Source organism: Candoia aspera, chromosome 1 (genome assembly GCF_035149785.1).
Source record: "Candoia aspera isolate rCanAsp1 chromosome 1, rCanAsp1.hap2, whole genome shotgun sequence".
NCBI lineage: Eukaryota > Metazoa > Chordata > Lepidosauria > Squamata > Boidae > Candoia > Candoia aspera.
This window is the reverse complement of record NC_086153.1, coordinates 7,655,106-7,670,063: the sequence shown is the minus strand read 5'-3', so window position 1 is coordinate 7,670,063 and position 14,958 is coordinate 7,655,106. Positions and strand designations below refer to the sequence as shown.

General features: G+C 42.8%; 1 protein-coding gene across 3 annotated transcripts in view; it reads left to right on the top strand.

Annotated features, from left to right (window-relative positions):
* Positions 1–1,043: 1,043 nt before the first annotated feature.
* Positions 1,044–14,958, top strand: part of SYNRG (synergin gamma) — a 69,883-nt gene continuing 55,968 nt past the window's right edge. For 2 of the 3 annotated variants that reach the window (XM_063296764.1, XM_063296761.1), the window contains exons 1-7: positions 1,044–1,201; positions 7,801–7,838; positions 9,011–9,129; positions 11,524–11,654; positions 12,716–12,821; positions 13,204–13,315; positions 14,269–14,571. In XM_063296764.1, coding sequence (XP_063152834.1) covers positions 1,056–1,201; positions 7,801–7,838; positions 9,011–9,129; positions 11,524–11,654; positions 12,716–12,821; positions 13,204–13,315; positions 14,269–14,571 — 955 coding nt within the window. In that variant the 5' untranslated portion in view covers positions 1,044–1,055. The remainder of the gene's footprint in view (positions 1,202–7,800; positions 7,839–9,010; positions 9,130–11,523; positions 11,655–12,715; positions 12,822–13,203; positions 13,316–14,268; positions 14,572–14,958) is intronic. The other variant, XM_063296773.1, reaches the window with a different exon arrangement.

Here is a 14,958-nt window from a genome sequence, read left to right as displayed (position 1 = left end):
GCTGGCTTCTGGCAAGCAAACTCAGTGGTGAACTGCATGATTCACTTATCAACCACGTGGTTCTCTTAACACCTGCAGATTCACTTAACGGCTGCTGCACAAAAAGTAAAATGGGTCAGATTCACTTAATGACTGCTTTGCTTAGCAACCAAAATTCCGGTCCCAATTGTGATTGTTAAGCAAGGACTATCTGTAAAAGGCTGGAGTTTCAAATGCTGGCAGCCTCTATCCCACCATTTGATGGAGTCAGTCATCGGTCCCTGCCGTCTTAATTTTCAGCTAGAATCACCACACATCGGTGAGGTTAACCTTTCATATCCTTGTCTTTGTTCTGGCGCATCTGTGCTTTAGGATGGAAACAGGTGGGAGAAACTGCACCTACATGAATCTCAAAACTGGAGTGCTGCTTCTGTGTGCACATTTTCCCACTTAGATTGATGGAGTCTGTTAGAACGAACTTAAATGGCAGCCAATTCATCTGTGTTAGGTCACCTGACCTGCTGGCTGGGGAATTCTGGGAGTTGAAGTCCCCGCGTCTTAAAGTTGCCAAGTTTGAAAAACTGCGCCCAGGAATGGATTCCGTCCCTGTTTCAGAGGCGCGCCTCATGCAAGCCCAACCGATCGAGCCTACATAACCTTTGCGGCGCTCGCTCCCTTTCCCCCGGGCGCCTGCCTGCAGCCAGGGTGCCTTCCGGAGCAACTCGCTCCCATCATACACAGCCAGCACGGCCCCTGCGATTATGGGGCGAGCGAGCGAGCGCCGCTACATCTCAAGGCTGCAACGACTCTCTCTCCCCCAGGTGTTCGTTGCGTCCGCTTCGGATGGGGGCTGCCGGGGACGCTTGCATCGGGAGTCCTTTCTGCCCCGACCAGAGGGGGGGTGGCCTGGATAGCCGCAAGGGCACCCGGGGGCTCCACCCCGCCGGCCCCAGACTGATGAGCGCAGGAGCCCGCGGGCGACACGCGAGACCCAACCCGCGCGAGCACGCGCCGGCTCTGCCCCGGAAGTCGCTGCGGCGGCCCAGCTGACGGGAGGCGGCGGCGGCGGCGGCAAGATGGCGCTGCGGCCGGCGGGGCTGGGGGCCGGGACCGCCCCCGCCGTTGCTGCGGGCGTCGCGGCCGGGCCGCCGGGGGTGGCGAGCGCAGCGGGCGGCGGCGCCGGAGGAGCGGCAGCAGCAGCAGGAAGCCCCGGGCCCGCCAGGTAGCCAGGCCGCGGAGGGGCGGTTGGGGAGACGAGCAGAGGGCTGGGGGGGGGGGGGGGCAGCGCCTCTCAGGAGGGTCTCGGGGGGCTTCCGACGTGTCTCCGGCTCGCCCGTCGGCGGGCATGTCCTCGTCGCTTGGTGGGGGGCAAGGGGGCTAAGGCGGCGTGGGTCTCCGCTGACACGAGCACGGGTGGGGGGCTGCCTCTGAGGAGGCCCGCATCCGCCCCTGCCTTTGATTCGAGGTGGGATCAGGTGGGGGCGGTCTGGTCCGTGCCCCGCCCGGCTTCCAGCGCTTCCGAGGACCCGTCCGGAATCCATCCCGCTCCGACAGGGCGTGAGAATTCCTTTTACACACACAATTCATGTATGGGGCTCTGTGTGTCTATATATGCATATATGCAGTCCCACTACTGTGGTGGGTGTGTGGACATGTACACCTGCCCGCGGTGTAGACTTGTCGACAATCCACCAGGGTGTTTTGTTGTCATAGGCTGGCTGAGCATTTTTCTGCATGCATTCGTGCACAGTGGATACAAAATCCAATTCCCCCCAAGAATGTGTATGAGTGTATGTTTGTTTATTCAATTTATATGGCCACCCATCTCAGATTCATGACTCTGGCTTGGTAACAACAGTAAAAAAAGCCATTAAAATATGTAGCTTATTCAATTTATGTGGCTGCCTGTGTCAAATTCATGATTTGCCGTCTAACAATTAAAAACACCGTAAAAACATATAGTAGTAAATGCTGTCTCTCTCTGTCTTTGTCTCTTTTTCTCTCTAGGTGAGCATTTTTCTGAATTCATTTAAGCCCAGTATATATGAAATCCCACCCCCATGAGTGTGCTTGGGTATTTAACTTGTGTACACATTTTTTGAAACTCTCAGAAAATTATTCATTTTATCTTCTGGATGCCATATAAAGAGGTAGAATAGATGAGAGATTTCTCTTTCTTTCTCTCTTTTTCCTTCTCTGCACACAAATCCCCAACAAAGAAAAGGGTGAGATTTTTAAATAAAACTATTATAAATAAGCCCAAGGCAGCTCTTATCCATTCTTCATGTCAATCAGAGAGAGAGAAGTGAGATTTTAAAATGTAAATTTACTTACATATAGATAATGGGAAGAGTATATTGTAAGTGATGAGAAGCTCTTAATTTTACAGTCTCCATTAAATAGTATCAGGGCTGAGCCAAGCATTCAAAACAGTTATGAAACCGCCAATTACTGATGCCTAATTAAACATCTAGTTCAAACAGTATTTCTTCTCTTAATTTTATATATGTCTTATTAAGGGGAGGGGGGGAAATCACTTGTTTGCCCCTGTATTTCCTGTACTGGCCAGATGTTTCCTGACAAGTTGATATCAGAACTAGAGTTTAAACTCTCAGCGTAGGCTCAAGGCTAAATAGATCTTAATGTCTTTTAATTCTCTTTTCAATAATAGAGATTGGTGATGAAAATAGTATGTTTGTCTCTCCTTCCTGCAACACATTTGCAAAGGAAGTCAGGATTCCAAATCTTTATAGCAATGCAGGTAAAGTAAAGATCCCCGAGTTGAGTTCAAGTCGTGGTGAGTGCAGGGACACATCCATACAGACTTTTCTTGGCAACACAAAGGAAGTGGTTTCACATTACCTTCCTCCAGGATTTGTGTGGGTGTGTTTGTTTTTTACTTCTCAGTCTAACCCAGTGTTTTTCAAACTCCAGCAGCTGTAAGATGTGGGGACTTCAACTCCCAGAATTCCCCAGCCAGGATGTTGGCTAGGGAATTCTGGGAGTTGAAGTCCACACATCTTAAAGTTGCCAAGCTTGAAAAACACTGTCTCTAACCTTTAGCTCTGGAATTTCTTGGTGGTTTCCCATTCAAGTACTAACCAACGGTCACTCTTACCCTAGTCACCTTACTAATGGACTATTGCAGTGTGCTGTACATGCGGTTGCCCTTGAAGATCAATTAGAAGGTACAGCTGGCCCAGAATGCAGGAGTGTGAGCAGTAATAGGCGTGCCATGGTATGCCCGTGTGACACAAGTGCTCCATGAGCTGTACTGGTTGGCTTCCAGGTGTGATTCAGAGCGCTGATTATCACCTATAAAATTCTTAGGGTTTGGTTAGTTGAGGGACTGCCTATCTCTGATAGCTTCTGTCCATCTGGTGAGATCCAGAAGAATGGATGTGCTCAATTAAACAGTGTTGCCTATTGGAGCCTTGGAGATATGCCTTCTTTGGCACAGCACCCGCCCGCTGGAAACAGCATCCCCTCTTTTGGCTCCCACTTGGATGATATCTGAAAAGTGTTGAAAACCTGGCCATGCTCCCAGGTCTTGGGTCAGGGCAGTGGGTGAACCCTTGTAAGATTTTTAAAGTTTCATGTGGCTTTTCTGGACACATCTCTATTTCTCTGTTTTCTTTGTCTGGCTTTTTATTACGTAAAGCACGCAGATTCAGTTGGAGTGGGGTGTTTTTTAAATGCTAGGAGATTGAATGATAACTGCATATATAAATGAGCTAATATGTGGGGCACAGTATGCATATATGTGGGGTATGAGTGGGACTCACTTCTTCTGTTAAATGGCTATAGAAGATATATCATACTGGTTTCAATATTGGCAACAGTAACAGTGAGCAGTATTTCAAATGGCTAGGATTAATGAACTACTTATTTTCCCCGAAAGAACAACATTGCAGCCCTGTCCACAGTTAAGCTACTTAAAATCCCCCCAAATAATTTTTGCTTCTCATCAAAATTCTTTAGAAAGTTCAGCCTACCCTATTGACACACTTGTATGTGGGTGAGCTAATAAAAGATTTTGTGGGCAGGTAAGCTTTTCAGAGTTTGATTAATGAATATTCATTTCCTTCTATTACAGAGAAATAGATTACAGATGGATTTTTAAAAGTATCCAATCTTCATGAAATGATCTTTAACTCATTAAACAGTCAGTTGCAGATTGTATGTAATTTTATAGGATCTTTGTTGTTGTTTATTCGTTGAGTCGCTTCTGACTCTTTGTGGCTTCGTAGACCAGCCCACGCCAGAGCTTCCTGTCGGTCATCGACACCCCCAGCTCCCCCAGGGACGAGTCCGTCACCTCGAGAATGTCATCCATCCACCTTGCCCTTGGTCGGCCCCTCTTCCTTTTGCCCTCCACTCTCCCCAGCATCAGCGTCTTCTCCAGGGTGTCCTGTCTTCTCATTATGTAGCCAAAGTACTTCAGTTTTGCCTTTAATATCATTCCCTCAAGTGAGCAGTCTGGCTTTATTTCCTGGAGGATGGACTGGTTTGATCTTCGTTCAGTCCAAGGCACTCTCAGAATTTTCCTCCAACACCACAGTTCAGAGTATCGGAAAAATAATAGCTTTGCATTATCTTTTTTCCTTTAACTTTGAGTCTAATTAATATGAGTGTTTTTGTCTTCTGCATAAGCTCTTATAAATAAGTTACTACTTCTTTAGAAAGCCATGTATGTTTAATGATTTATCCTTTATTTCCTTCCCTCATTAAATGGCAATGGGTGAGGCCAGGCTGGGTTGTACGACACTTCAGATCACCTTTTGTGCACACCTGCCGTCCTTTTCCTCCTTGCTGTTGTCACCACCAGCACCGTAAAAATCTCATTTAGGTGTCAGTAGGGAGATTTGAATATACTGTAATATGCAGATGTGAAGTGTGAAATAAGATGGGTTGACCTCTGCCATAGGTTTCATATCATTAATCAAGCTTCCCATGTATACATATAGTTCTTAAGAGCATATTCTACTCTTTTGTATTCTGAATTAGGTCTGCTACACTAGCAGATCAACATTACCTAACCTGATACCCTCCAGAGTTACTGGAGCCTTCAGCTCCTAGAATGAACAGCTATTAATTGGAGCACAGTATGCATATATGTGGAGTGGGAATTCGTTCCTTTCTCTAGATCATTTTGGAAGGTCTTGCAAGAGAGGTGGCTGGGAATTTGAGAACTGAGTCACCATACTTGGGAGAATTGTACTTGATTTTATCATTGGAGAAAGATTTGTTTCCTACAGAAATGTTGCGATGCTTAGATTGAAGCGTACAGTTCACTGCTCTGTGGCTTTAACATCTGGCAGCATTTTACCAGCATCTGGGGGTTGCTCTGTGGTACAACTCAGAAGCAGCTGAACAAATGGAGTAATCTATTCAAGTATAGAGTATGTTGCTTTTCTTAAGCACAAACATTATTAAGGGTAAACTAAGAATGTGTGATGGTGTAAGACTGGTCAGAAGGTAGTCAAACTAAAATGGAAATAGTGTTGGGACAGTCTGATGTTGACCAAGTGGAGTCCAAGTTTGAAGACTTGGTAACCCTTTCTGTGGAAAAGAACCAGTGGCCAGGAAGAACTGGTCGCTTGAGGAACTCCTGTCGTGTAAGAAATTTGGGGGCGGGGGTGCAATCCCTCCTTCCCCCAAACTGGTAATAAGTGATTTAAAGCAGTCATAAATTTTTGGCATGCTGATTAATAGATATGGTTGGAATATTATTCAAGGTCGCTAGACAGTTGAACAAAGAACGTCCATAAATATAGTTCTGCAATTTGTCATTGTGAAACTTAAATTGGAGGAGTGACTGGTCAGTCCAAGAAGGATATGAAATAAAAGGCTGTGACATTTCACACATTCCATGAAGGATGCTTCTGGATACACTTTTCTATAAAGTTTAACCAGAATAAAACATTTCAAGAGCAGTTAAATATTAACATATCACTACCTTTTATTCCTTAAGGTTTTTTCTGCCTTAAGAGGCAAAATCTTGGCTGACAGCTCTCTCTCATCATGCCATTAATTGCAATTAGAGCTGTTGAAATGAATTTCCTTCCTGTCTGTTAAAAAGGCTGTATGATGTTCCTAGAATTTGTTCTTATGGCTTCAGGCTTTTGTGAAACATACTGCTTATTTTTTTCCTGGCTGGCAAACTTTCATGTTTTTCTAAGGGGTGATCCAAAAGGCATTAATTGCACTGACAGCATTGTAATGCAGGGTATTGATGTTATGCTTATGTAGCTTTGGTTAAACTTGCAAAACTTGGAAAAATGCTTTAAAAGATAAATGGGAAAACATATATTAAGTACTCGCATATGATTTCCAATATTCCACATTTTTTTCTTTGGGAAAAAAGAACAGGAAAAATTGTTCTATCCCAAGTTTGTTTGTTTATTTGTTTGTTTATCAGATTTGTCACCATCCATCTCCTCCCACCAGAGGGAAACTGGACAGTTTACAACAAAATAATCAATAAAACAATAAATATATAATGCAATTACAATATATAAAAATACAATATCTAAAAGTACAATTACAAGTCAGCAATAGTTATAAATAAAAATGGAATCCAAATGGGAAATGATCTGAGTCAGTTCTTGTATGCAACAAGCACTCTAGGGCACTAGCCATCCCCAGGCATGACTATTCTCCCCGCCCCAGGCCAGGTGGCAGAGCCAGGTCTTCAAATTCCTCCGGAAGGCCAGGAGTGATGAGGCTAGCCTCACCTCTGAGGGCAAGATCTTCCAGAGGGTGAGAGCTACTGCCGAGAAGTCCCGCCTCCTGGACCCCGCCAGATGGAATTCTCTTACCGACGGGGTCCACAGCATGCCCTCTTTGCATGATCGGGTGGGACGGGCTGATGAAGCGGGGAAGAGGCTGTCCTTCAGGTAGCCTGGCCCCATGCCATGTAGGGCTTTAAAGGTGATAACCAACACCTTGAATTGGACCCGGAAGCAGACTTTTCCAGTTTCATTATCCAGGACTCTGCGTATCAAGCTATGATAGCTGCCCAGTGACTCAACATCAGTTAATATCAGGAACTGATGCTGATGACCAGTAAGTTCAATTGCACACAGTCAGAAACATGGCTCTTAAGATTTATAAGGAAGCAAATGGAATTATTTTACATCTGTGGACTGAGTCACAGACTGGAAGGATTCACACAGTGCCCTGTGTGTGCCTTGTTTAAACCATGCTTTTTTTTACTAAGCCATAATGGTTGGCTGACCTGGAACGCTTAAGTTGTAAAGTGTGGTTGACCACCCAGCCAGTGCTTGGATTCACACATTGCGCTAGGTCAGAGTTAGACAAAGTACTTTTAGGTTTAGCACAATGTGTATCCCTGGTGGCTCGTAAATAAATCATCCTGAACACTGCCTCTTGGTCACAGTAGTAATAACAGAACATGAAGATTATGAAAGATGCGGACTAAATGAGGGGCGAGGGGATTTGTAAAATATTTAAGAGGGAGGAGGGACAGTATTGTCTGTTGAAAAGAAGGTCAGAAGTCATTTATATATTTCTTAACTTTAGTTTTCTTTTTCTTTTCTTGCACTTTTTGTTCTTTTTTAATTTGTCTTTTATTATATGAAAATTCTTAATAAATATAAATTTGAAAAAATAAATTCTGTTTTCTCCTGGGGCTTTCCACAATCTGAAAAAAATGCTTGCCAATTTTTTTCACTGACATGGTATTTAGTAACTAATGGGGTCTCTTCATGGGGGTAGTCATCTGTACTAAGGATTTTCAGCAAGGGGTGTTCTCCTTAAACAGTATGTTGATTTTTTTCTCTCCTCTTCTTGTTTCAGCTTTGTTTTCCCTGTAGCTGGTGGTCTCGGCCCGCAAGGTAAGTAAAAACCCGAAAAGCTACTGGATTTGAAAGAAGAAGGGTGGAGTATCTTAAGTTAGGTGCTCTGTAACTCAGAACTGTCAATATTGGAGTGGTAGTTGGGCTTTTAGAATTTCTTTCTTTTCTACTGTGGGCAAAGTGAGGCTGTGGCTGAAAAATGAGGATGCTGGGAACTGAGTGACTCACCCCCTTGCCCCTCTGCTTAAGACTACAGCTAGTCCTTGCTTAACAACCATTTGTTTAGTGACAATTCAGACTTACAACAGTACTGAAAAACCCAACTTATGACTGGTCCTCACACTTACAACCGTTGCAGTGTCCCCATGGTCACGTGATCACGATTTGGGCACTTGGCAACCAGTTTGCATTTATGGCCGTCGCAGCGTCCCGTGGTCACATGATCACCATTTTCGACCTTCCCGGCCGACTTCTGGCAAGCAAAATCAATGGGGAACTATGTGATTTGCTTAATGACCACGTGAATCACTTAATGCCTGCCACAAAAAAGGCTGTAAAATCGGGTCGGATTTGCTTAATGACTGCTTTGCTTAGCAACTGAAATTCTGGTCCCAGTTGTGGTCGCTAAGTGAGGACTACCTGTAGTTTTTTGGAGAGAAGCCAAAGGACTTGGTAATGTGAGACTGATTCACCATAAGAGTTAACATTCAAAGACCTTCTTCCCCTTTGATTTAAATCTGCATGGCAATTTAACTAAGGTTAATGCTAACTAGCTGCTTTCAAACTCTTACTTGAAAGGTTTAAGCTCTGTATTAATAATATTTTTGGGAGCATCCTGAGAGGTCATCCAGGATGGTCCAACTCACTGCTCAATGCAGGATTCTTTAAAGCCTTTTGGAAGGGAAGCCGGCTATCCAGCCAGATCTTTGTTGGAAATTAAATAATATAGGAACTTGGCACTGCTTGGAGCACTCCTGCCAGGTATGGCTGTGGTCTGAGGAGGAAGCCCAAGAGATATTGCTTAATCGAGGTCCGCCCTCAAAACAAGCATCAGTTTTTGAGAAACAGGAAGATCTGTTTTGATCCCCAGTCCCTTAATTATTAGCTGATAGATTGGTCCAGTCGTATCTGTCCTTGACCTGAGCATCATAAGTTTAGCTGTGGAATTGTCTCAACAGGAATCCTAACCAGTTTTTGATGTCTTGGTGTAGGGATGATTCCCATGCAGCAGCAAAGCTTCCCAATGGTGTCTGTCATGCAGCCCAACATGCAGGGCATGATGGGAATGAATTATGGCTCTCAGATGCCTCCTGGAACGATGACTGTGCAGGTTTGTGTGGAGTCGATTTGAAGCTCTCTGGTTTTAATTTGTATCAGGATTATTAACAGTAATATGCAACCCTTTTGGATTGTTTCCAAATTTTTTGGAACATTTTTGAATTGTTTTGAACGTGTCTGAATTGTTTCCATTTCCATTTTGACTTTGATTCAGATCAAAATGGCCCTTCTTAAGTGTAAAACAGGCAGTTGCTAACATTTGGGAAGTATTTTGAGCGCAGAAAGATAGCCACGGTGAAAAACACTGTGTTCCAACTCACAAGACTTTCAGAATGCTTAAAGCGGCCTGATTTTACACGCCAAAGCCAGGCTGGGTCAGACTGAGAATGATTCAGATGAAAAGCTAGTCGTTAGCTAGATTAGGTTAGTGTCATGATTAGAGGGAGAGAAACATAGGCAAGGCACGTGGCTGGCTTCACATCCTGGGATAACTGTGGCATATTAAACATTTTTATTCATATCCTGTTCTTTCCCCAAGGAATGAGGAAACAATAATCCCCTGAAGCAGAACATCCCATTTTTGGGGGGCCAAGAGCCACCAAGCTACACCCTCAAAAGTGGCAGGGCCAGTACAGAAATCTGTCTGTTCATCCATTAGATTTGTATGTATGTATGTATGTATGTATTTATATTTTGAATTTTGTCACTGCCCATCTCACTCAAAGAGCGACTCGGCGGTTTACAATAAAACTAAGATAAATACAGGTTAAAATACAATAAAAAACAGTATTCTTAAATAAAAATATAAATACAAAATCCAAGATGGAGATGTTAAAATGTTCTTAACTTAAATTCATTAAACTCTTCAGGGTGCTAGCCACCCCCAGGATTGATTACCCCTCCTCCCACCCCAAGCGAGATGGCAGAGTCAGGTCTTCACCCCATTCCGGAAGGCCGGGAGAGAGGGGACCTGCCTCACCTCTGGGGGAAGAGTGTTGCACAGGGCGGGGGCCATGGCAGAGAAGGCCCACTTCCTGGGCCCTGCCAGTCAACAGTTTCTCATGGACATTTGTTGCTGTGTCTCCCAAGATTCCCAGCAATGAAGCCATTGATTGATTGATTAAGTGCTATCAAGTTGTTTTCAACTCTTAGCAATCACATACATAGATCCTCTCCATGACAGTCTGTCCCTAACCTGGTCTTTCAGATCTTCAATGAAATCATACAATTCAAACAATTAAAATGTTTCCAATAGAAGTATAAATCTATAAAAGAATGTGAGGCAACAATCGCTAGGAACTGACCCCACTAAAAAGTGAAATAGGAGAGGTTACAAAGTAAATCAAATAGGAAAATATCAGGTGTAGATGAAATACTCAATGAATTGTTTAAAGCTGCAGGAGAAGAGACACTTAAAGTGCTAATAGCCCTCTGTCAACAACTTTGGAAAAGGATGTGATCTCGAGATTGGAAAAAACTGATACATAATAATAAAAAAGAATTGAAAGAGACTAAACCAGTGTTTCTCAACCTTGGCCACTTTAAGATATGTGGACTTCAACTCCCAGAATTCCCCAGCCAGCATGCTTAGCATTCTTCTGGGAGTTAAAGCCCACACATCTTAAAGTGGCCAAGTTTGAAAAACACTAGACTAACCATTGCATTAATTTGTCATGCAAGCTAAATGAACAGTCTGGTTTCAGGAAAGTTAGGGGACTGTGAGATCAGAGTGCTAATCTAACAGCTAACTAATTAATCTCCCCAGTATTGGGGTAGAAATTTATTTACTTCTTACATTTATAGCCTGCCACAATCCTGAAGGAGTCTCAGCAGTTTACAATCCAAAACAGTAATACCCAAACCAATTCAAAATTAAAACAGGCAAGGGTTGAGTTTTGATGAAATAGATCTCTTTGCAATAGACATGTGAGTCTCTGTGCTCTTGAAATTTAAGGACAGCAGCTGAATTAAACTGTTTTTCAATAGGGAAAGCCTGCTATAAGACAAGCAATCACTGTAGCTTTTCTCCAGCCAATTGTTTTACAAAGCTATACCTGTGTGGGGAATAAGAATTAAGAGCTGTTAATTCTGAACGGATGAATTTCTTCTGTTTTGTAAAAACACTGTTATATCTCATTGGCTAGTGTACCATGCTTGTAACATTTTCAGTTTTTATAGTTCGTATAATTTATAAACATAAAATAACCTGGACAAATAATGGACATTTATTTGCAGATGGTGAGATCTCATTATAAGAAAGAAAGAACGCTCAGAGTTGTCGTTTACGAGATGGGCAGTAAGGAATTATGACAAATAAATGAATAAATAAATAAGTTCACATACATTTTGAATCTCCTGAGATGCACTTTGCTGGATCATTTACCAAGTATTCTTCACCCTGTCTCTTATTTGTCATTTAATATTGAACTGCTAATTTTGTTCACAGGGTGGCATGCCTCTGGGTCCAATGCCAACAGCAGGGATGCCTTATATGGGACAAAGTCCCTTCCTTGGAATGCGTCCAGCAGCTCCCCAGTATACCCCTGATATGCGGAAGCAGTTTGTTGAAGAGCAGCAGTAAGTGAGCCATTCTGTTAACATTGGTCTTCCTTGTTATTTTTTATTAATTAATCAATTTATATAGCTGCCATACTCAACACACGACTCAGGGCGACTTCACTTGATCATGTCCAAGGACTTGATCATCTCTCAGGAGACCTTATGCCTACAGCTATCAGATTTGTGCTGCAGAAATCTGGACCACCACTGAGTGAGAGCAGAGAAATAGATACATAATGTTATTACTCTTTGCTGCCGTCTAGTAATTGTCCAGAATTTTGCAGCCCAAAACTGGTAGGCCTACTTAATCATGAATTAAGATCAAGAGGCAGGATTCATACCTTCTATTCCCTTGTTTGTACATTACATCCTAGTATTGCCTGAAATTTGCACCCAAACCTTGTAGGTGTGAAGGAATGTAGGCCTGGCTTTGGGAATTCCAGGAATGCTATTTTATTATAGTCAAACAGAATAACATAATCTTTTTTTAATAAAACTTTATTAAGATTTGAGAGTACAATACAAAATACAGAAAAGCTTAAATATAGAATTAAAAGAAAAACTAAAAGGTGCAGTAGCAAGAAGCAATAGAAAGAGACTTCCAACCTTCTTCAACACAGATATAAATGCATATTATAATAGCTTAATCTCTTATTCTTAAATTAAACCTTAACTAACATTATTTCTATAAAAGAATAATAATTTAATCGTCAAAACCCAGAATCAAAACTTCATTTTTTTCAGTTTCACGCAAATAGTCCCAAAGTGGTTTCCATAGAATAACAGAACCTTGAAAGCCTCTCCAAGCTTTTCTCTGCTCCATCTTATACTAAACAAAATCAAGGCGGAATTAGTTTGAGTTTCTTTCTCTCTCTTTCCTCCTCCTCAGGACTGTGTCATCTTTCCTCCAAGGTATCTTAGATTGTCCCTGTTAGATTAACAGATTGCCCCTTCCTTCCCCATGCCCAAGGCCAAGTCTACGTTCCTTCGCAGTAAGGTCGAGTACCAAAGTAACAGAAACAGCAGCTAGGCTTAAGGCCGAAACCATGTCTGTAATCAGCATTGATTATATCTCTTAGGAAACGATTTGAACACCAGCAGAAGGTTTTGGAAGAACAAAGAAAGAGACGTCAGTTTGAAGAACAGAAGCAAAAGCTAAGGCTTTTAAGCAGTGTGAAGCCAAAGGTACACTGTGACAAATACATTCAGTGGCAAGCCAGTTGGATTTAAATTAATTTCTGCTGAGGAGAGAAATTAAAACAATGAATAGAATTTTTTTTTTAAAAACTGACAGATACCAGTGTTTCAGCAAAACAGTATATAGCAGGATATTAAATTATTAGCTATTCTTAGATATTTTTTTATGTAAGATATTTTTTAGCTAAGATTTGTTTTATCTAAGATATTTTTTTTCATCTTTTTGCTCATCTGGTTTTCCTTGAGGAATTCCATCCTGAGGAAGTAGTTTACTTTGTTGGGGGCAAGTGATAAATGTATTAGGTTTTCTAAAAAAGCTGAACATTCTGTTAGAGCTGTTTCACAATAGGATATACCAATATGTTTTCAGATGGGTGAAAAAAGCAGAGATGATGCCCTGGAAGCCATTAAAGGGAACCTGGATGGGTTTTCCAGAGATGCTAAACTCCATCCCACGCCAACGGCTCATCCCAAAAATGCAGGTATTCAACTTTGAGAAGAGATCTTGGAACAAAAATGCACACAGCTTTAGGATAAACAAAAACCTTTGGAGAAACCAGCCAAAGAGAAGCTTTTATAAATTCTATTGGTTTCAGTGAAAAAAATAATAATAATCGCCTCTTCAATCACAAACAGCAGGACTTAAATGTGCTTAGTTCTAGTTGGATCAGGATTACGGCCATATTAAATTAACAGCCAAATTATGCTCAATCGATTGAGCATGGGTGCACTTCGAAGGCTGGCAGCATCTTCAAAACGTTAAGCTACGTCCATACAGGTTGCAGTTGCAGATCCTCATCTTTCAAGAGTGTTGAATTGCTGTTTTGTGGCCCTTACATAAAAACGAATGTCCTCATGAAAATAAAGTGCACATAAAAAGAAAGCGGGGATAGGAAAATAAAGATATATATCGCCTGTGCATCACTGAAAGCTGACTTAGAATATAGCAGCGGGGGTCCTTCTGGGTAAATTCTCAACTTTCTCAAGGAGTTGGTCCCACTTCTCTCTCTAGCAGGGAGCCCTCTGCGAATATGCCATCTAACTGATAAAAGTCCTCTCTGCACGCTTCAGCATTTTAAACAGTGAGAACCATGTTAACCAAGGCCCTTCTGGGTGATTTTAATGCTTGTAAGAAGCTGGATGGGGACCACAGAGAGGAAGGCGTTCCTTCTCCTTTTCACCACTTGCTGAAGAAGCGAGTTATTTTCCCTTCTCAATTTGAAATTCAGAAGCTGCTTGTCTGTTCAGCAGTGCAAGCGAATCATAGCATAAAAACGTGGGATTGTACATCGCCAGGCTGCACGGCTCCCTCCTAATACCACCTTCTAGGTCCTAGAAATGGGCACTTCTTTTTTTTTAAGCAACAAGGCTTGTTTTCCTCCTGGGGTTTCCATCTTGTGTGTATGTACATGCCTGTGTTCATTCCATTTCACAGATCATCCCACACCATTTCATTCTACTGTGTCTGTCTCCCAAACTACTGCCTTTCTTGACGACGAGGAGTTTAGTGACTTTATTCAGGGACCTGTCGAAACCCCACCATTCATGCCTCCAATCTCTTCCCAGCCTTTTCGGTCTTGTCATCCTGCTTCTCAGGCTGGGCAGTGGCTTTCAGAGAAGGCTGTGGCCCACGCTCTCCCTCCAGTCCAGTTTCCTGTAACCTCCATCCTCCAGGGTACTCTGGGACCAGTACCCTATTTCTCTCCTTCTCCAGCTTCACAAAACACTCAGAAAACAGGTAACACACCATGTCTTTCGGGGAATAAAATAGACTTGTGCTGAGCCTGGGAACCAACTTTGTGTTTTGCTTTAATTTCTTCAGCCAGATAGAATTCAAGCGTAGAAGGACAGATGATTTACAGATGGGATACTATCTTCCACCCATTTAATTTGGAGTAAGGTCGGCGGTTCGAAACCGCGCAGCGGGGTGAGCTCCCGTTGTTCGTCCCAGCTCCTGCTCACCTAGCAGTTCGAAAACATGCAAATGTGAGTAGATCAATAGGTACCGCTTCGGCGGGAAGGTAACGGCGTTCCGAGTCGTCATGCTGGCCACATGACCCGGAAGTGTCTATGACAACGCCGGCTCCAAGGCTTAGAAACGGAGATGAGCACCGCCCCCTAGAGT